At 44.6% G+C, this 23,045-nt stretch overlaps 1 protein-coding gene across 3 annotated transcripts in view; it reads left to right on the forward strand.

The window, feature by feature from the left end:
* CHRNA6 (cholinergic receptor nicotinic alpha 6 subunit) overlaps positions 1-23,045 on the forward strand; it is a 71,153-nt gene that overhangs the window by 40,352 nt on the left and 7,756 nt on the right. For all 3 annotated transcript variants that reach the window (XM_063919494.1, XM_063919498.1, XM_063919497.1), the window contains exons 2-5: positions 12,111-12,250; positions 15,247-15,291; positions 19,166-19,275; positions 19,359-20,337. In XM_063919494.1, the coding sequence (XP_063775564.1) occupies positions 12,111-12,250; positions 15,247-15,291; positions 19,166-19,275; positions 19,359-20,337 (1,274 nt within the window). The remainder of the gene's footprint in view (positions 1-12,110; positions 12,251-15,246; positions 15,292-19,165; positions 19,276-19,358; positions 20,338-23,045) is intronic.

The raw sequence follows: 23,045 nt of genomic DNA on the forward strand, positions 1-23,045 counted from the left end.
GGAAGAGGGAGGTTATACTACAATTCTAAAGGTTACTTGCATGACCTTACCTTGGGTTCTGAAGTGCCTATCTAAAAAAATGATATTAATAATTAAATAATTAACATAGTTATAAAATAATTCACAGAATTAATCTATAATGGTGCACTGACTGCAAATCAAGGTTGTCAGGAAAGACTTCAAGATCTCAACATGTACAGCTTAGAGGAGAGAGGAGAGGGAGAATATATGATAGAAACATTTGGGCGGTATTCAATTCTTTCAATTCGTTCTGTTTCTGATAATGGGCATGGTATCATCATTTCAGTGCGCTACCCCCGGGGTAGCAAGGCGCCCTAACCCTTTATGCAGCTAAACCTGATGGACAGGACATGAGCGATAACGGCGATCACTTTAGAAAGGAGATTCGGCATGATATATCATTTGAATACCACCCACAGAGATTTAAAAAAAACAATAGAGGTGCGGTGGACGTAATATTGGGCCTAAGTCAGACCTGATCGATGTTTTGCGAAATCACAAGGTGACCGATTATCAAACGACTGCGCATGCGTACGGATCGTAATGCGCACGCATGAGGCAAAACTGAAATAAATCAGCGTCTGTTTTGATCGGGAGTCATTCGCAGGTTGATTGACAGAAAGTGGACGTTTGGGGGTGGTAACTGTTCGTTTTCTGGGAGTGCCAGGAAAAATGCAGACATTACCAAGCATATTCAGGGAGGGTGTGTGACGTCAGCTCTGGCCCCAATCAGCCAGTTCTGATCGCACTGTAGGAGTAAATCCTGGGCTACGCACACACTGCACAGACTGGAATAATCATTAGATGGTGAGTGAGTTGTTAACGGATTTACAGCTGACTGGCGTTTGCAAAGCTTTTCAGTTGGCGTACGCAGACTTGCACGGAACGGTTTCTCACTCTGTCTGGGCGGCAACTATCCAATTGCAAACCTCTGCAAATTCACAGAATAGCAATCAGGTCTGATTTAAGCCCAATATCTGATGTTTTACTATCCTGTTTTTTATGATGATGATAATGATGATGATGATGATTATTATTATTATTATTATTATTATTCTGCTCTAAAAGAATCAGCCCTATACAGTAAAATAATTACTATTGCCCTATACAGTAAACAAATTACTATAGCCCTATACAGTAAAATAATTACTATAGCATATAGGGATGTAGTTATGTGACTGCCGGTCAGGAGACCGCCGGTCACATAACCGACGCCTACATTCCAGCCCCCTCTAAATCCTGACAGTCAGCATGCCGACTTGCAGTGACTATTCCCGCTCATGGGTGTCCACGAGTGGGAATAGAATCTGTGACGCAGCTCGCCAACGAGCCCACAAGGGGCTTGTTGCGCTTACTCCCCCCCCACCCGCACACCGGAATTCCGCCACCGCCAGGATCTCGTGGTCGGTATGCTGACCGCCGGGATCCCCAGCAGCGGTCACCCATACCGAACCCCACACATTCAGCAAATTAATTACTATAGTCCTATACAGAACAAGAATTTTGGACTATATCAACAGCAGAAATATGCTGAAACAAACATATTTCTACAGCTAATACACAGAAAATCTTAAATAACAGAGAAACAAAAAAAATGCCCTCCTTCAAAAAATCAGATAAAACCAAATAGTACCTAAAATGACAGAATACAGCGTAGTTTTCTGCTATCAAATTCTATGGGGTAAATTTACTAAAGCTCCTAAAAAGTGGTGATGTTACCCATAGCAACCAGATTCTGTATATCATTTCTCTATTGCATGCTAGAAAATGATAGACAGAATCTGGTTGGTAGCTATGGGCAACATCACCACTTTTCAATGTTAGAATCTTTAGTACATACTGTATATCCCTATGTTTTTTAACCACTTGCCTGGCATGGTCGCATCAGATGCGACCATGCCTGCAAGTGCTTTATTTGACCTGGTCGCACAGGATGCGACCAGTCAGATAAACAGTGTTAACAGCGGCAGGGAAGAGAAACTTCCCTCTGCTGCTGCTGTAAGAGGAGGGTCCCTCTGCCTCCCTGCACTCTCCCTTACTGATTGCCGTGCTGCCGATCACTGCTGATCGGTCAGCATGGCAGGATCCCCCCTTCCAGCAGCTGCAGACAATCGCAACTACTGGGGAGTGTAAATTAACCCCCCCCCAAGCCCCCCTGTGTACCTGGACGCTAAAGTCGCGATGGTCGCGATGTTACCAATGTTCCAATTAGAGATGGGCGGGTTCGGTTCGTTGAGATCCGAACCCCCCCGTTCTTCACCTATTTTACACGGGTCCGAGGTAGCCTCGGATCTTCCCGCCTTGCTCGGTTAACCCGAACGAGGACAGATGTCATCATCCCGCTGTCGGATTCTCGCGAGATTCGTATTCCATATAAAGAGCCGCGCGTCGCCGCCATTTTCACTCGTGCATTGGAGATTGAACGGAGAGGACGTGGCTACATTCTCTGCCTGAAAAGCTCCATATCTGTGCTCAGTGTGCTGCAAATATCTGTGCTCAGTGTGCTGCAAATATCTATGTTCTCTGCCTGAAAACGCTCCATATCTGTGCTCAGTGTGCTGCAAATATCTACGTTCTCTGCCTGAAAAGCTTCATATCTGTGCTCAGTGTGCTGCAAATATCTGTGCTCAGTGTGCTGCATTGTGGGGACCACCAGTATATAATTATAGTAGTACAGTACAGTAGGCCATTGCTGTATCTTGCAGCTCCGTGTCAGACTCAGTTGTAGACAATATCCTGATCATCAGTGCTCAATGGCCCTCATTCCGAGTTGTTCGCTCGTTCTTTTTCATCGCATCGCAGTGAAAATCCGCTTAGTACGCATGCGCAAAGTTCGCACTGCGACTGCGCCAAGTAACTTTACTATGAAGAAAGTATTTTTACTCACGGCTTTTTCTTCGCTCCGGCGATCGTAATGTGATTGACAGGAAATGGGTGTTACTGGGCGGAAACACGGCGTTTCAGGGGCGTGTGGCTGAAAACGCTACCGTTTCCGGAAAAAACGCAGGAGTGGCCGGAGAAACGGTGGGAGTGCCTGGGCGAACGCTGGGTGTGTTTGTGACGTCAACCAGGAACGACAAGCACTGAACTGATCGCACAGGCAGAGTAAGTCTGGAGCTACTCTGAAACTGCTAAGTAGTTAGTAATCGCAATATTGCGAATACATCGGTCGCAATTTTAAGAAGCTAAGATTCACTCCCAGTAGGCGGCGGCTTAGCGTGTGTAACTCTGCTAAATTCGCCTTGCGACCGATCAACTCGGAATGAGGGCCAATATCTGCTGCATTGTTGTGTGACCAGTATATACTATTATATATATTATATATAGTAGGACAGTGCAGCATGTTGGTGACCACCAGTAGTAGTACAGTACAGTAGTCCATTGCTGTATCTTGCAGCTCCGTGTCACTTCAAGTATCCATATCTGTGCTGCATTGTTGTGAGCAGTATATAGTAGGACAGTGCAGCATTTTGGTGACCAACAGTATATAGTTGTACAATACAGTAGTCCATTGCTGTATCTTGCAGCTCCGTGTCACTTCAAGTATCCATATCTGTGCTGCATTGTTGTGAGCAGTATATAGTAGGACAGTGCAGCATTTTGGTGACCAACAGTATATAGTTGTACAGTAGTCCATTGCTGTATCTTGCAGCTCCATGTCACTTCAAGTATCCATATCTGTGCTGCATTGTTGTGAGCAGTATATAGTAGGACAGTGCAGCATTTTGGTGACCAACAGTATACAGTTGTACAGTACAGTAGTCCATTGCTGTATCTTGCAGCTCCGTGTCACTTCAAGTATCCATATCAGTGCTGCATTGTTGTGAGCAGTATATAGTAGGACAGTACAGTAGGCCATTGCTATTGATATAATAATATTACTGGCATATAATTCCACACATTAAAAAATGGAGAACAAAAATGTGGAGGGTAAAATAGGGAAAGATCAAGATCCACTTCCAGAAAAAGGACGAACACACTGCTAAATAGCGCCTCAAATAGTAAGAATAATATAAATATATAATTGTTCTATCACCTGCGCTTCCGTAAAACACTGTGTGTGTGTTTGTTGTAAATAAATAATAAAAAAGATAGAACGGCTGCGCAAATGTGGGAGAACAATTGACAATGATTGATAAAGGATAATTGATAATATTAAGAGCTGACGTGTAGTATAAAAGTAGTATTTATTGTGTTGATACCATTAATTATAACACTTTAATTCTAAAAATATATAATTCAATAAAAACATTCAAGCACAATTTCATGTAATAGAGCCTTGATCATGGACTAGGTAAGCTGTAAATTCAGTTTGCTTATTGGGAAGAAGAATCTCAGAATCCAATAGTTAAATAACTGAAAATGTCCACAGTTCAAAGAATGCAGCCGATCAGTATATTACTGATAATGAATGCCGAGGGAGGTTTTCACAGGCAGATGAATAGTGGGTTACACATGAGATAAATTACCTCTCCTAGGGCTGGTCCGTACCGAGCGTCCTCGGTATTACGGTCCTGCAATGCCCAAGTGTCCGTCTGCGCGGCAGGGAGATGTGCATGTCGTAACCGGGCAACCAGCGGTGAAGGGTGCAGTTGTAGCCGCGTATTGAGGAAGGATGCCCGCAGCCGTGTGAAAGACCAATACGTGGAGCCGAAATATCGGAGAGCTCTGCGGACGGCTCTCTGCCTTGTAAAAGACAGTCACCACAATGTATTGTAAGGAGTAGCTGGCGGCCGTATATTGAGCCGGAAGGTAGCGTCGGTGTGGAGCCGGTATGTCTGTGGCTCAATGAGCAGCTTGCTACCTGCTGGGTAACATGATCAAGGTGTGCAAAAAGGCGGGGTCCTGACGCGTTTCGTCACAAATCATGTGACTTTGTCAAAGGTATATCCAGCCTCAGAAGTAGTCAGTATTTAAAGCATAAGTATAATGATAAACATATGTCAGCAATTAGCTGATGAATCAATCAATATAAAAGCACATACACGTCAGCTCATAAGAAATTAACTCTCTGATAGTGCAAATGATTATAAACCCAATGAACATGAATTCAGTAAGCTTAATTTATAAATAAAAAGATAATAATAAGAAAATAGATTTAAATGAAGATAACATGCTTGTCTGAGTGTGCATGATTAGACATTATTAACAAATTTTATATCAGGTATTGATAAAAATAATAGTACCAATAAAACAAAACAGAATAAAAATAATAAATATCTATAACCTATATAAAAATTATTATGACAAAAAATAAACAATGAAAATAATAAATATAGAAACTGTGGGGATGTCGGGAATCGAATACCCAGTCAGACCGAAATGCATTAAGGTCTACATTCAAAGAATCAACAGTATACCAATTGTGCCACAGGGCTCATCGATAAATTCCACTGAGGGGAATAATAATAACATTTAATAAATTAACTGATATATATAGCAGCTATGTCACAGAGTTGTGCTAATAATATGTAAATAAAGTATGAACAATGATTACATTTACTGATCATTCAAAAAAACAAAATAATAAAAAAATAAAAATAAAAGGTAGGTAAATAAAATATGTTATACCAGGTATCAGTGGTGTTAAAATTATATACCAAGAACAGAACAATTTCTGTCCTATTTGAGCAACAGTGAAAAATATATAATAAAGAACAGGAATTTAAAGGACACTAGGAGTTTTAACATAGATCCATTTCAATGGATTCATTGAGTCCTTCAGGGGTAAGGGTCCTCAGTTTGTGGATCCAATAGTTTTCTCTAAGGCAGAGTTTCCTGTATCTGTCACCACCATGAGGGGTAGGAGGTGTGGTCTCAATGCCAATAAGTTTGATATCTTCAGGATTCTTATGATGTGTTTCTAAAAAATGACGGGAGACACTATGAAAAAGAAATCCTTTAAGGATATTGCGTCTATGTTGCGTACACCTAGTGCTGAAGCTGCTGCCACTAGTCATGGCAGAGATGATGAAATGCCATCAACGTCGTCTGCCAAGGCCGATGCCCAATGTCATAGTAGAGAGCGTGTAAAATCCAAAAAGCAAAAGTTCAGTAAAATGATGACCCAAAAATCTAAATTAAAAGCGTCTGAGAAGCGTAAACTTGCCAATGTGCCATTTACGACACGTAGTGGCAAGGAACGGCTGGGGTCCTGGCCTGCGTTCATGGCTAGTGGTTCAGCTTCACATGAGGATAGAAGCACTCATTCTCCCGCTAGAAAAAGGAAAAGACTTAAGCTGGCAAAAGCACAGCAAAGAACTGTGCATTCTTCTAAATCACATATCCCCAAGGAGAGTCCAATTGTGTCGGTTGCGATGCTTGACCTTCCCAACACTGGACGGGAAGAGGTGGCTCCTTCCACCATTTGCACGCCCCCTGCAAGTGCTGGAAGGAGCACCCACAGTCCAGTTCCTGATAATCAAATTGAAGATGTCACTGTTGAAGTACACCAGGATGAGGATATGGGTATTGCTGGTGCCGAGGAGGAAATTGACAAGGAGGATTCTGATGGTGAGGTGGTTTGTTTAAGTCAGGCACCCGGGGAGACACCTGTTGTCCGTGGGATGAATAAGGCCATTGACATGCCTGGTCAAAATACCCAAAAAATCACCTCTTCGGTGTGGAATTATTTCAACAGAAATGCGGACAACTGGTGTCAAGCCGTGTGTTGCCTTTGTCATGCTGTAATAAGAAGGGGTAAGGACATTAACCACCTAGGAACATCCTCCCTTATACGTCACCTGGAGCGCATTCATAAGAAGTCATTGACAAGTTCAAAAACTTTGGGTGACAGCGGAAGCAGTCCACTGACAACTAAATCCCTTCCTCTTGTACACAAGCTCCTGCAAACCACACCACCAACTCCCTCAGTGTCAATTTCCTCCTTAGACAGGAAAGCCAATAGTCCTGCAGGCCATGTCACTGGCAAGTCTGACAAGTCCTCTCCTGACTGGGATTCCTCCGATGGATCCTTGAGTGAAACGTATACTGCTGCTGCCGCTGCTGTTGTTGCAGCAGGGAGTCGATCATCATCCCAGAGGGGAAGTCGGAATACCACTTGTAATACTTCCAGAAAGCAATTGACTGTCCAACAGTCCTTTGCGAGGAAGATGAAATATCACAGCAGTCATCCTGTTGCAAAGCGGATAACTCAGGCCTTGGCAGCTGTGTTGGTGTTAGCCGTGCGTCCGTTATCCGGCGTTAGTTCACAGGGACTTAGAGAATTTCTTGAGGTAGTGTGTCCCTGGTACCAAATACCATCTAGGTTCCACTTCTCTAGGCAGGCGATACCGAGAATGTACACAGACGTCAGAAAAAGACTCACCAGTGTCCTAAAAAATGCAGTTGTACCCAATGTCCACATAACCACGGACATGTGGACAAGTGGAGCAGGGCAGACTCAGGACTATATGACTGTGACAGCTCACTGGGTAGATGCATTGCCTCCCGCAGCAAGAACAGCAGCGGCGGCACCAGTAGCAGCATCTCGCAAACGCCAACTCGTTCCTAGGCAGGCTACGCTTTGTATCAGGGACGTGCAGTCAGGGGAGGCAGGGGAGGCATTGCCTCCCCTGCCATTAGTGATTCCATTAATGATTAAAATAATATAAAGAAGATACTTATGACACATTCTGTGCCATAAGTATCTGCTTCATATTATTTAAAGCAATTTGGCTTTTAAATTGACTTTGGGAGGCACCGATAGTGGTGCCTCCAGCAGTCAATGGGACAGGGGACAAAGCGGGGGGCGGGGCCATGCTGCGGGCTGTAGAAGCTTGTTGGAAATCAATGAAGAAGTGGCAACATTAGAAGTGTCGCTGTGACACAGGGATGTGCTTTCACCCATGAAAGCACACCCCTGTCAGTGAGGGGGGATGTGATTGGCAAGCGGCTCCGTCACTGGAGCCGCTGTCAATCATCACTGGGTGGTTGCGGGACGGGCATATGCGGAGGCGGTGTGGGCATAGTGGTGGTCAGGTCCGGATTGGCGAGTGCCCCTACAGGGGAACTCCCCGGTGGGCCGAACAGTGTATGGGTCCGCCTATCATATGTGCGCCACCTCCCCATCCGTGTCGCCTCTGTGAACTGTTTAATTACTTAACTGAGTGCGCTGTGCTGAGGCCATCGGCAGCTCAGTACATCAGCCCCCCCCCCCTGCTGTGACCAGCAACCCCCCCCATCCCCCCCGTCTGTGCGTCCACGACCACCCACCCCCTTTTAATCCGCTCCCGCGGCACTCTGCGCTGGTCATATCGGCGCAGTGGAAGGCTGGCTCACTAGCCTTGGCCTCCCTGCACCGCATACGTAGTGTGATGTCAGGACGTGTGACATCACTGGAGCACCACCCCGGCACCCATGCGCGCCTGGAATGACAGTGTCTGCACCTGAGGTGAGGAGAGTCCTGCTGGCTGCTGATCCACTGCTAGTACTATGATTTAGGCACTGACTCCAACACATGGCTATTAACACATAGACATATATATATATATATATATATATATGTACTAGCTCACAGCCGCCCACCGATCACCACCGCCAGCCAACCACCACCCGCCGCTCACCGCCGCCTGCCACCCACCGCTCACCGCCGCCAGCCGCCTGCCGCTCACCCCCGCCAGCCACCCACCACTCACCGCCGCCAGCCACCAGCCGCCCGCCGCCACCTGCAACAAATGGCGGTCACCGTCAGCAGGACCTCACCGCTGCAGCCCATGGGTGCCTCCGCTGACCACAGTCATGTAATGCTCCCTTGCTGTCACCCTCTCTCCCTGTCGTTACTGTCTCTGTCCCTACTGTCACTCTCTCTCTCCCTGCTGTCACTCTCATCACTCTCTCCCTGCTGTCACTCTCGTATCTCTCTCCCTGCTGTCACTCTCGTCACTCTCTCCCTGCTGTCACTCTTCCTGCTGTCACTCTCGTCACTCTCTCTCCTTGTCGTTACTCTCTCTCTCTCTCTCTCTCTCTCCCTGCTGTCACTGTCGTCACTCTCTCTCTCCCTGTCGCCACTCTCTCTCCCTGTCGTTACTCTCTCTCTCTCTCCCTGTCGTCACTCTGGCTGTCCCTGCAGTCACAATTTCAGCTCATTCAGTGTGCTATAATGTGAATTTCAGCTCATTCAGTGTGCTACAAGGTGAATTTCGGCTCATTCAGTGTGCTACAATGTGAATTTCGGCTCATTCTGTGTGCTACAATGTGAATTTCGGCTCATTCAGTGTGCTACAATGTGAATTTCGGCTCATTCAGTGTGCTACAATGTGAATTTCGGCTCGTACCGTGTGCTATAATGTGAATTTCGGCTCGTACCGTGTGCTATTATGTGAATTTTGGTTCGTACCGTGTGCTATAAGGTGAAAGGGGCACCAGTACTAGATAGTATAAGGTGTTCTACTACAGTGGACATGCCCCCTTTCGGTGACCACGCCCCTTTTGGGTGACCACGCCCCTTTTCTGGAGCGCGCGCATAATTGCATCCTTGACTCTTGCTTAGCCCCACTTCAAAATTTCCACTTCGACCACTGTGTATGTGTGTGTGTGTATGTATATATATATATATATATATATATATATATGTGCCTCCCCAGACAATGACCTCACCGCACGTCACTGCTTTGTAATTCCATAAGAGGCACACAACTGACAACCTCTTACGGAAACTGAGGAACATCATCACAGAATGGCTTACCCCAATTGGACTCTCCTGGGGATTTGTGACATCGGACAACGGCACCAATATTGTGCATGCATTACATGTGGGCAAATTCCAGCACGTCCCATGTTTTGCACATACATTGAATTTGGTGGTGCAGAATTTTTAAAAAAACGACAGGGGCGTGCAAGAGATGCTGTTGGAGGCCCGAAGAATTGCGGGCCACTTTCGGCATTCAGCCACAGCGTGCCGAAGACTGGAGCACCAGCAAACACTCCTGAACCTGCCTCGCTATCATCTGAAGCAAGAGGTGGTAACGAGGTGGAATTCAACCCTCTATATGCTTCAGAGGATGGAGGAGCAGCAAAAGGCCATTCAAACCTATACATCTGCCTACGAAATGCACCTAACTCAAGCGCAGTGGAGAATGATTTCAACGTTGTGCAAGGTTCTGCAACCCTTTGAACTTGCCACACGTGAAGTCAGTTCAGACACTGCCAGCCAGAGTCAGGTCATTCCCCTCCTTAGGCTTTTGCAGAAGCAGCTGGAGAGATTGAAGGAGGAGCTAAAACGGAGCGATTCCGCTAGGCATGTTGGACTTGTGGATGGAGCCCTTCATTCGCTTAACCAGGATTGACGGGTGGTCAATCTGTTGAAATCAGAGCACTACATTTTGGCAACCGTGCTCGATCCTAGGTTTAAAGCCTACATTGTATCTCTCTTTCCGGCAGACACAAGTCTGCACATGTTCAAAGACCTGCTGGTGAGACACTTGTCAAGTCAAGCGGAATGTGACCCGCCAACAGCTCCTCCTTCATTTTCTCCCGCCACTGGAGCTGCCAGGAAAAGGATCAGATTTCCAAAACCACCCGCTGGCGGTGATGCAGGGCAGTCAGGAGTGAAAACTGACATCTGGTCCGGACTGAAGGACCTGGCAACGATTACGGACATGTTGTCTACTGTCACTGCATATGATTCTGTCACCATTGAAAGAATGGTGGCGGATTATATGAGTGACAGCATCCAAGTAGGCACCTCAGACAGTACGTACGTATACTGTCAGGAAAAAGAGGCAATTTGGAGGCCCTTGCACAAACTGGCTTTATTTTACCTAAGTTACCCCCCCCCCCCCCCCTCCAGTGTGTACTCCGATAGAGTGTTTAGTGCAGCCGGTCACCTTGTCAGCGATCGGTGTTCGAGGTTACTTCCACAAAATGTGGAGAAGATGATGTTCATCAAAATGAATTATAATCAATTCCTCCGTGGAGACATTCACCAGCAATTGCCTCCAGAACGTACACAGGGACCAGAGATGGTGGATTCAAGTGGGGACGAATTAATACTCTGTGAGGAGGGGGATGTACACAGTGAAAGGGGTGAGGAATCGGAGGATGATGATGAGGTCGACATCTTGCCTCTGTAGAGCCAGTTTGAGCAAGGAGAGATTGATTGCTTCTTTTTTTGGTGGGGGCCCAAACCAACCATTTCAGCCACAGTCGTGTGGCAGACCCTGTCGCTGAAATTATGGGTTTGTTAAAGTGTGCATGTCCTGTTTATACAACATAAGGGTGGGTGGGAGGGCATCCATCTTGCACCTCTTTTATTTATTTATTTATCTTTGCATCATGTGATGTTTGGGGCCAATTTTTTTAAGTACCATCCTGTCTGACACTGCAGTGCCACTCCTAGATGGGCCAGGTGTTTGTGCCGCCCACTTGTGTCGCTTAGCTTAGCCATCCAGCGACCACAGTGCACCTCTTTTTCTCTTTTCTTTGCATCATGTGCTGTTTGGGGACTATTTTTTTAAGTGCCATCCTGTCTAACACTGCAGTGCCATTCCTAGATGGGCCAGGTGTTTGTGCCGCCCACTTGGGTCGCTTAGCTTAGTCATCCAGCGACCTAAAAATAATATTGTGAGGTGTTCAGAATAGACTGGAAATGAGTGGAAATTATGGTTATTGAGGTTAATAATACTATAGGATCAAAATTACCCCCAAATTCTATGATTTAAGCTGTTTTTGAGGGGTTTTAGAAAAAAAACAACTGAATCCAAAACACACCCGAATCCGACGAAAAAATTTCAGGGAGGTTTTGCCAAAAAGCGTCCGAATCCAAAACACGGCCGCGGAACCGAATCCAAAACCAAAACACAAAACCCGAAAAATTTCCGGTGCACATCTCTAGTTCCAATTGTCTCGATGTTCCAGGTCAATGTTTTGATGTTTGGAAAAAATAGTATTATTTTTTTAATTTTTTTTTTTTTTTAACTAAAATCACTTAAATTCATGTTCTTCACCTAATTCGCTCATTAAAAAAACCCTGACAATTTCGGAGCGGTTTTTGGGGGAAAAAAATTGTCAGTTAAGTGGTTAAGTTAAGAACAAAAAGCTGTGCTGATTTATATGTTTTCACTCAGAAACACTCATTATACTGTTCTCAGGTTCCTCTCAGTGTGAGACTGAAGAGAGACTGTTCAGCAAGCTCTTTGCTCATTACAATCAGTACATTCGGCCAGTGGAAAATGTATCTGATCCTGTTATGGTACAGTTTGAGGCTGCAATAACTCAGCTTGTTAATGTGGTAAGTCCTATTTTACTCTCAAATAATGTATATTCATTTACTATGGATCTATAATCCCTATACTATGTTATTTAATAACTGATCTTATTATCAACAGATTACAAACTGTTCCTATAACAAACTGAAATGATCATGACAGTTTAAAAATAAATTGTACTTGTTTCATGAGGCAATAAGCAGCTGTTGTCATTTTTAAGAAGTCCTGCCCACTTGTGTGACATGACACACACATTCATATTGTACAAGCATCTTAGCATATCTGAAGTGTTTTATCTTGCTTGTAGACCGACCCACCCTTAAAGAGTAATAATGCATACCTCCCAACTTTTCCCTTCTGTAAAGAGGGACACACGCGCGGCGAAGCCCCCGTTTTCATCACCGAAGGGGCATGCCCAGCGCTCTGTGAGCTGCTGGCATGCCCCCTCTCCCTCTGTCTCCAATGAATAGACGGTGTGCGCATGCGCACAGAGTCTATTCACCGCTGCTCTGCTAAGCAGGGCAGCGAGAGACAGAGCCTCCCAACTGCCCCCCCACCGCGGGACACTGCGGCCCGCGGGTGGGAAGCGGGACAGTCCCCAAAAAACGGGACTGTCCCGCGAAAATCGGGACAGTTGGGAGGTATGATAATGGCTTAACATTACTTTGTTTACACTGACTTGGAGGTATATTCAATTAGGGTCGAAAACTGCCGTCTGTCGAAAAGACAGCAGTTTTCGACTTTTTAAGGTGTAAATCGTGATTCGACCTATTCAGTCCCAGCAGTTTTTATTCGACAAGTCGTGGAACGGGGCCAAATTCGACAGGATTCCGACCATTTCAGTCCGACCATCCGACCATCTCAGTCCGACCAGCTCAGTCCGACATAAAAAAATGTCGGACTGAGATGTGGAGATGTGGGACCCAGAGGAGGAGGGGGGGGGGGGCCGCAGGGAGGGGGGGGACAGCCGCGGGCATACAGGGGAGAGCAATGCTACAGCACAGCGCTGTCAGAATGAATCCGATGGCAGCGTCCACCCAGCTCCAGCAAGTGAGATCACGCTTGCTGGAGCCGGGAGGACACTGCCGTGAGGTCGGTCGGCTGTGTGACATCCTCCTGCAGCGCTGATCTCCTCAGTCTGCCCGCGGCTGTCCCCGCTGGTCTCCCCGCGGCTCCCCCCCCCCCCCTCTCCTCCTCTGGGTCCCTCATCTCAATTTGACTTTTTAAAAGTCGAATTGAGATGAGATTTGAATAGGGGTTGCCGGATTCATTCTGACAAATGCATGTCGGAATGGATCCGACCCTAATTGAATATACCCCTTGATCCTAAACTGGCAACAGCAGTTTTACATGTACCTGTACTTTGGAGAAATAGAGGTTATTTGTCGCTGCACCCACTGGAGGTGCTTTAGCCGTTTATGTGTTGTTTTTGTTGTTTTTTTACATTTTGATTGTCATATTGAATATCTGTTATAATAATTATGAGCCACTTTTAGAGTATTGTTAGATTTATTTTCAAGTTGATACAGTGCATGTTGTTGCTTCTTTTCAAGAGATATATGCAGGGGTGCCGACAACTCTGCCAGGCATCGGGAATGGGAGGGGGCATGGCCAATGCAGTGATGTGTGGCCACTGGCCATACACCTCCTCAAAAAATCTGAAAAATGAAAAGCTATGTGCGACCACAAAGGGGTACACTGATGAAGGATCTGGTGGGTAGAGGACTGCAGGAATGGTGCGATCTCGGGAGAGAGAGGACTGACTGCTGCTTGCTGCAGCTGCCTCTCTCCCCAGCCCAACACATGCAGCATGTTCCGTGTGCTGGGCTGGGGACAGAGGCTGCGCTAGCAGCAGTCAGACCTCTCTCTGCGTGCCTGACGTGCAGTGTCGGACTGGGGCATGTAGGGCCCACCGGGGGAATGCAGTGGTAGGGGCCCATGTATAGGGGTGTGGCCAGTCTCTAGAGGGGGTGTGCCCAGCCACCACATTGATTTACCTAACCCTTTTGTAAGTGTTGGTCCCCTAGATAAATATATACAGTAAATACTGTAGTGCATGCAAGATAATGTACTAGATTAGTAACAGCACCGTCTAGAACCTGTTTCCTAGAGGAGGGGGTGGGCCCTTAGGCAGTAGGGCCCACCGGTGGTTTCCCCTCTACCCCTGTGAGCCAGTTCAACCCTGCTGACGTGCCTACTGTCTGCAAGAAGGGGGGGCAACGGGAACGCCGATGGGTCCCTCCAACCGGCCCAAGCCAGGGTAAAGAGTACCCCACCAGGCACCACTGGATATATGTTTGTGTCTGTCAGGATAAATTATACTGGTGTAAGAGTTGGGAATGCTTTATGAGGTAGAAATTCCAATCTCTAATGTATTCATTTGTATTTTTTTTATTTTATTTTGTTTTATAGAAACTCAATAGAGCCCTATCCAGACCTTAGCCCTAACATTTGCACCTATTGCAGATTACCTTTACATCTTGATTATTTAGTAACATCCTCTAATGGTACATAATCCTGAGTATATTTTACAAAAGCACTTGTCAAAATAGTGGTAAACACAATGCCATGCAATATGTTTACAGAAGCCCTAATGGACCAAAAATGTAAAAAGTTGTGCCCATGGACTGTTCACCATTTTTTAAATTGCATTTATCAAACTTATCTATGGATCACTACTTTGACAAGTGTGGTAATGCAGCACAAGTCAAGCTGCCTGCATATTTGTACCCTAATCAGGGATGCACGAGACTGAGATCGGTATCACTGATTCACAGTTAGAATGTCAATAAGCAGAAGCTACCTACAACTACATCCATAATGTATAAATGTTAAGAATATATGAAATGGACATGTACCTTTTAAAGCAGAAGTTCACTCAACTTTTTGTTGGCCATGCCTAAATAATAAATATAAAATTTTTAAGATCTAGTTTAAAATAAAACAGCATATAGACTATCTAGATATATAGATACAAATAAACATACATAATCATTTTGTACATTTCTTTATTTTAAAGGATGAAGTCAATCAAATCTTGGAGACAAACTTGTGGCTTCGCCATGTAAGTATCAGACTATGGGGCACATTTATTAACATTGGGGGTAATTCAGAGTTAATCGCAGCAGCAAATTTGTTAGCAGTTGGGCAAAACCATGTGCACTGCAGGGGGGGGGGGTAGATATAACATTTGCAGAGAGAGTTAGATTTGGGTGGGTTATTTCGTTTATGTGCAGGGTAAATACTGGCTGCTTTATTTTTACACTGCAATTTAGATTTCAGTTTGAACACACCCCGCCCAAATCTAACTCTCTCTGCACATGTTATATCTGCCCCCCACTGCAGTGCACATGGTTTTGGCCAACTGCTAACACATTTTCCGTTGCGATCAACTATGAATTAGGCCCATTATTTTAGTTTCACTCCAATGTATTAAAGGGCTTTTGGAGCAGTTTTCGTGAAAAACTGCTCCAAACCCTTTAATTGTCATTTTTTTTTTAGTAACCCACATCGTATCCCCCATACTTATAATGTGAAATGCAATGTGGCCGAATTTCCTAAAAAAAAATTGTAAAAAATGACCGCAGTGATAATTACGCCAGCTCAGGCTGGTGAAATCACAGGGCAGCACTGCGAGATCCCTATTTCTGCACAGATTTCTCTGCCCCCTGGAAGAGAAAGCTGTGCGGGGACCGGCCAGTGTGATCAGCTATGTGTGTTCGATAGAAACACAACCTATTCACTTGTAAAAACAAATAAAAAACAAAAAACAAAAACCACACTTACCAGTCCAGGGAGTCGGTGATCGGTGCTCCGGTGCGGGCTGTCGGGCGCCGGGTCTTCCATGTCTTGCGCTGTGACCCCCGGTGCATTAAAGTGACGCTGCAAAACGGGATCCGGCAGCCCTGCAGAAGCAGCGATCACTGGCTCCCTGGACTGGTGAGTATATATACCATGGGGGGGTCAACCCGGCAGCAGTGGTAGTGGCATACGCAGCAGGACATCATGGTATTTTTCCCGAAAAATACCCTGATGATGCTGTGGACAGGCATCGCAGGGGCAGGGCTTGCATGTGATAATTGATAATTGCATGTGATAATTGATACATCCGTGCAATGTAATCAATTATCGCAGTGTGAATTCGGGTGATTTTATCACACCACATCAGCATCCTTGAATGCAGATGGTGATAAATAGGCCCCTATGTCTATTCTATAAAGGGAATTTAGGAAAAGTGAACTTATGCTTTTTGTGTGTATATTGGCCTGATCGCTGTTGTGAGAAATCACACAGAGGCCGATTATTGAACGACTGCGCATGTGTACGGACCGTAATGCACAGGTGTGAGGCCAAACTGCGAATAAATCCTGCTTTTTTTATCGCTAGGCGAACGCAGGCTGATTGACAGGAAGCGGGTGTTTGGGTGGGTGGTAACTGGCCGTTTTCTGGGAGTGTCAGGGGAAACGCAGGCGTTCCCAAGCGTTTTCAGGGAGGGTGTGTGACGTGAGCTCTGGCCCGATCAGCCTGTTTGTATCGCACTGTAGGAGTAAGTCCTGGGCTACGCACAGACTGCAAAGACTGGAAAAATCATTTGATGGTGAGTGAGTTGCGAACGGATTTGCAGCTGACCGGCGTGTAAAAAAAGTTTTTGCACGGAGTACGCAGACTTGCAGGGGGCGATTATTCACTCTGTCTGGGCGGCGACAATCCAATCACAGACCTCTGCAAATTCGCAGAGGAGCGATCAGGTCTGAATTAGGCCCATAATGCCTTTATTAAACCCTCATTATTGTTTTAGGAGCTGCAGACATTAAAAATCATTTTGTGCAGAGGAAGAGTCACTGTAGCCACCGGATAACTATTCTAGAATGTGTTGCTTTTGCATGTAGGCACAGTTCTAGAGACATGAGAAGATTATAAGCTTGCGAGCAGGGCCTTTCTAGCTCTATGACTGTTTGTTTTTACCCAGTTCTGTCTTCTAATTGCGTCCAGTTGTAAAGCGCAACGGAATCTGCTGTGCTAAATAAACTATTAATAACTAAATAAGGAGTGCTTTCAGTTCCACTGACACCAGCACCGCCCATTTCCATACATGTGCTGAGAGCTGTAAGTGCAGATAAATGACCTTACAATAAAACAGCATCATGTGTGCAAAAAAAAAAAAAAAAAAATTATACTTCTGATGTCGCCAATTTGTAAAATGATTAATTGGTGGTAGTGTCTCTTTATCTTGTTATCTGTATTTCAAATGCAATAATTGATACAATAAGATTCAGGTTTATCTTTTCTTATATACTAATTACTAATATGACTAAGCTGCCTATTTATTAACATTATTTTTACTCACCTGAATGTATTAAATGGCATTTGGAGCAGTTTTCATGAAAAATTGCTCCAAACCCTGTAATTGTCATTTTTTTTTTTAGTAAGCCATATCTTATTTCCCATACTTATAATGGGAAATGCAATGTGGCCGAATTTAAAAAAAAAAAATGAAAAAAAAATACGGTAGTGAGATCTGTGATAATTTTGCCAGCTCAGGCTGGCGAGATCACAGGGCAGCACTGCGATGTGCACCCTTTGCCCAGCTTTCTCTACCCCATGGCAGAGAAAGCTGTATGGGAACTGGGCTCATAGCCAGATTAAGGGGGTGATGCAGGGCATACTGTACCCCAGGCCCCCCCTTTGTCAGGGGGGGGCCAGCCAGAGCACACTGACATCACTAGCTCTCCCTTTTATGCGGCAGCAGCCAGAATGCTAGCAGGACAGTATGTACAGTATGCAGTGCTGGCAGAGACACAGGAGTATCATGTTTCATGAGCTACCGATGGAGCAGTCCGACTAGAGGACAGATAGGAGGGTGGACAGAGCTGTAAGTGGCACAGGGATCTCAGCCTCTCTTCCCCTCCACCTGGAGTCCTATGTTATCTAAGGAGGGTTTAGAGACACACACACACACACACACACACACACACACACACACGGTCCTCCTTAGTCCTGTCCCAGTGTGTAAGGCTGCTGCTATTCTTGCATGTGACAAGATAAATTATAGATTTTATTATATGTGTATTTTTTTTTTTGTCCTTGTTCCACTACAAGAAAATTTGATAAAATAGTTGTCTTTCAATTAGGTGGCACTATAAACAGCCTCAGGCATTATTAAACTATTAGTTTAAAACTAATATACACCATTGGTTTAAATTTAATGTACACAATCCATACCACCCAACATGACCTGTTTCAGGAGGGATAAAATGCTCTCTACCTGGACTTCCCTCTTAATTTATGATTGCAATCACCTGTGTTGAAATACCTTCTTATAAATAAAATAGTTCAACAGAGGTGACACCAATCATATGTTAAGTAGGAAGTCCAGGTAGAGACTATTTTGACCCTCCTGGAATTGGTCATGTTGGGAGGTATGCACAATCTAATATACACCTCATTACCTTCCACAGGGGCCCCCCTGTTTTAAGTGCCCTGGGCACCCCCCATTCTTAATCCGGCCCTTACTGGGCTCCAGTGATCAGCTACTGTATGTGGACATACAAGCTGATCACAGTGTAAAAAACAAAGAAACAAACAAAAGTTTAAAAAAAAAAACCATACTTACCAGTCCAGGGAGCCGGTGTCCGCTGCTTCGGTGAGCGCTGCTGGGCGCTAGGTCCTCCATTTGCTGCGCTGTGACTCTGGTGCAGTGAAGTGATGCTGCAAAGCTGCAGCACAGTTTACAGCACCTTGGGGTCACAGCGTAGAAGGACCCAGCGCCCAGCAGCCTCCTGGAGAGCAGCGGACACCGGCTCCTGGACTTGCAAGTATAAAACCCAGGTGGGGGGGAGGGTTGCGGCACTGGGTAGTAGCAACGGATAGGGGGGGGGGGGAATATGATTCCTATCAATTTTAAATAAATTAATAGTTTGTATTGCTTTGCTTTGTAGATTTGGAATGATTACAAGTTGCAGTGGAATCCTGTGGACTTCGATGGCATTGAATTTATGCGTGTCCCAGCAGACAAAATTTGGAAACCTGATATTGTTTTATATAATAAGTATGTAGTGAACTTTAATTGCTGTATGCATGTGTTTTACAATAAGACAACATCATCATTTCCTCAATGTTCTCGTTCTACAGTGCTGTCGGAGACTTTCAAGTTGAAGGAAAGACAAAGGCCTTACTTAAATATAATGGCTTAATAAACTGGGCTCCACCAGCAATATTCAAAAGCTCATGCCCAATGGATATAACTTTTTTTCCATTTGACCATCAAAACTGTTCAATGAAGTTCGGGTCTTGGTCTTATGATAAGGCAAAAATAGATCTCTCCATCATTGGGTCAAAAGTTGACATGAAAGATTTTTGGGAGAACAATGAATGGGAAATAATAGATGCTTCCGGGTACAAACATGATATCAAGTACAATTGTTGTGAAGAGATCTACACAGATATAACCTATTCTTTTTATATCAGAAGACTGCCCATGTTCTACACCGTTAATCTTATAATGCCCTGCCTCTTCATTTCATTTTTAACAGTGCTGGTCTTCTACCTTCCATCAGATTGTGGGGAAAAGGTCACTCTTTGCATATCAGTATTGCTTTCCTTGACTGTGTTTTTGTTGGTAATCACTGAAACAATTCCATCTACTTCTCTTGTAATTCCACTTGTTGGGGAATATCTCTTATTTACTATGATATTTGTAACTTTGTCTATAGTGGTCACAGTATTTGTGCTCAATATCCACTACCGCACTAGAACAACGCATAAAATGCCTGGGTGGGTAAAAGATGTCTTCTTGAAACATTTGCCTAAATTGCTCATGATGAGAAAGACTGTGGGGAAGAGAGATCGACCTGGTTCCAAAAGAACCAAGAAGAGAACTAGCAGTAAGACAACAAAACTGACAACCTCCGAGTGCAGAGATGTCGAAGTGTTTGAAGAGGAGACATATTATCACTGTATGAAATCAAGGGAAAGAAGTGCCAGAAGCCGCAGACTACAGCAGCGGGAACTTTGTAATGCAGCTGAACAATCTCCTGGTGAAATGAAAGATGTTGTCGACAGTATTCAGTTTATGGCGGAAAACATCAAAGATCATAATGAAAGGAAGGAGGTAAAAATTATATTTATTCTAAACAGGTTGTCTCACAATCTTGCAGTTCTTTAAGTCGTTCAAAGGTAATCCACTACAAGGGCCAACAGTACAAGGTGTCAGGATAATAATATTTGGAGTGATTCACTGTGGGTACTCCAGCACTGCCGTTAAATAATGTTACTGTAAACTGCACTGTCACCAACCTTTAAATTAGAAAAGAAAGATATCCATGATCGCAATTTTATTTATTTACATCAGAGGGCCTTGTTAGAGACTTTTTGGCATGATTGCAGATAGGACTATAATTAGGAGTGATGGAACCACATAGTAAGAGGGACCTCTAGCTCTGTACTATACACTTACTTTATTTTACTCATTTTAACAGGACATAACAAGTCACCAACACAATATACATTTTATCTTTAAGTCAAAACGTCATTGTAATATGCTACATTCCTATGCAATACCAATCATTGCATTCTATTCATTGTGTTCACAACAGTGTGCAATAATGCAGTGCGGTGCCTGACGTACATATAATCAATGTCTAATAATGCTTATATTGACATTAATTAGACCTTTTATGGCAATATTGCTAAAGCTGTGTGACCATACTGACAATCCCGATTGATGCTAGAAGTTATCGATGATTATGTAAATTGATAAACTTGTTTGAAGAGTTTCAGGTTCAATGAATGCTTCAAGGTTTGGAGATTGTGGGGAAATTTTATATGAGGGAGGGAATTCCACACAGTATTTGCAGTCTGGAAATTCATGTGATCAGACATGGAGCAAGCAATGAGTAAGCATGAAAGCCGTAGGAGGAATGGATCGAGTTGGGGGTCACTTTGAGACAACTGAAGAACATAAAGTTAGTGTACATTTGATATTGACTTTGTATGTTGGCAGAATTATATGAGATTTGATTTGGTAGATTTGTTAGTGTTTGATAGAGCAGTAGAAAAATGTTTGCTGGTGGAAATTAGTATAGCATTTCCCTTCAAAATAGTTTGTAGAGATGAAAGTCTGGTTACAGGAAGACCAGTATGAAGATAATTAAAATAGGCAATACACAAGTTTAGGACTGCATGTTCTAAGGACTTTGCCATGTCCTGTTCCGGAGATGTTTCTTAGATGCATGTAAATATAAGAATTAGGATTGATTATAGCGGACAATGGAAAATTGTCCAGGGTGACACCTAGGCAGTGATCTTGAAGGAAAAGTTTATTGTTGTGTTGTGATTGTTGTGTTGTGAAAAGAAAATAGGATTTTAATACCTACCGGTAAATCCTTTTCTCTTAGTCCATAGAGGATGCTGGGGTCACTTCAAGAACCATGGGGTATAGACGGGATCCGCAGGAAACATGGGCACTTTAAGACTTTCAAAGGGTGTGATCTGGCTCCTCCCTCTATGCCCCTCCTCCAGACTCCAGTTTAAAGAAACTGTGCCCAGGGAGACGGACATTTCGAGGAAAAGGATTTATTGTTAAACCACGGTGAGCATCTTACCAGCTCACACCTCAAGCATGCCGCAGAACGTGGCATTCAATAGAACACAAGCCAACGGCATGAGGAATTTTCAGCACTATGCTGGCAAAAACAAACTGTAACACAGCCTGTGTGAAACCACAACCAATAACTGCAGATACAGTACGCACTGGGACGGGTGCCCAGCATCCTCTACGGACTAAGAGAAAAGGATTTACCGGTAGGTATTAAAATCCTATTTTCTCATACGTCCTAGAGGATGCTGGGGTCACTTCAAGAACCATGGGGGTTATACCAAAGCTCTAGAACGGGCGGGAGAGTGCGGATGACTCTGCAGCACCGATTAACCAAATTTAAGGTCTTCATCGGCCAAGGTGTCAAACTTGTAGAACTTTGCAAATGTGACCAAGTAGCTGCTCTGCAAAGTTGCAATGCCGAGACCCCCTGAACAGCCGCCCAGGATGAGCCCACCTTTCTAGTAGAATGGGCTTTCACCGATACCAGTAACGGCAATCCAGTTGTGGAATGAGCGTGCTGAATGGTGTTCCAGATCCAGCATGCAATGATCTGCTTGGAAGCAGGACACCCAACCTTGTTGGGAGCATACAGGACAAACAGAGCCGCTGTTTTCCTAATCTGAGCCGTTCTGGTGATATAAATCTTCAAAGCTCTGACTACATCCAGAGATTTTGCCTCAGCGAAGGCGTCAGAAGCCTCAGGCACCACAATAGGTTGGTTGATGTGGAAAGAGGAAACCACCTTCGGTAGAAATTGCTGACGTGTCCTCAATTCAGCTCTATCTTCCTGGAAGATCAAATAAGGGCTCTTGTGAGACAAGGCCGCTAACTCAGACACCTGCCTTGCAGATGCCAAGGCCAATAGGATGACCACTTTCCAAGTGAGGAATTTCAACTCCACCTTTCCGGAAAGGTGTAAACCAATGTGACTGAAGGAACTGCAACACCACATTACAATCCCAAGGTGCCCCTGGAGGCACAAATGAAGGTTTGACACGCAACACGTTTTTCACACAAAACTGAACTTCCGGAAGGGAAGCTAATGGTTTCAGAAAGAAAATTGCCAATGCTGAAAACTGGACCATAATGGAGTCCAACTGCAGTCTGCATTTCCCCCAGCCCATAGGAAACGGAGAAAAACGCCCTAACTGAAACACTTCCGTTGAAACGATCTTGGATTCACACCAAGACACATATTTTCTCCAAAAATGGTGGTGATG

This window comes from Pseudophryne corroboree, chromosome 1, assembly GCF_028390025.1.
Source record: "Pseudophryne corroboree isolate aPseCor3 chromosome 1, aPseCor3.hap2, whole genome shotgun sequence".
Lineage (NCBI taxonomy): Eukaryota > Metazoa > Chordata > Amphibia > Anura > Myobatrachidae > Pseudophryne > Pseudophryne corroboree.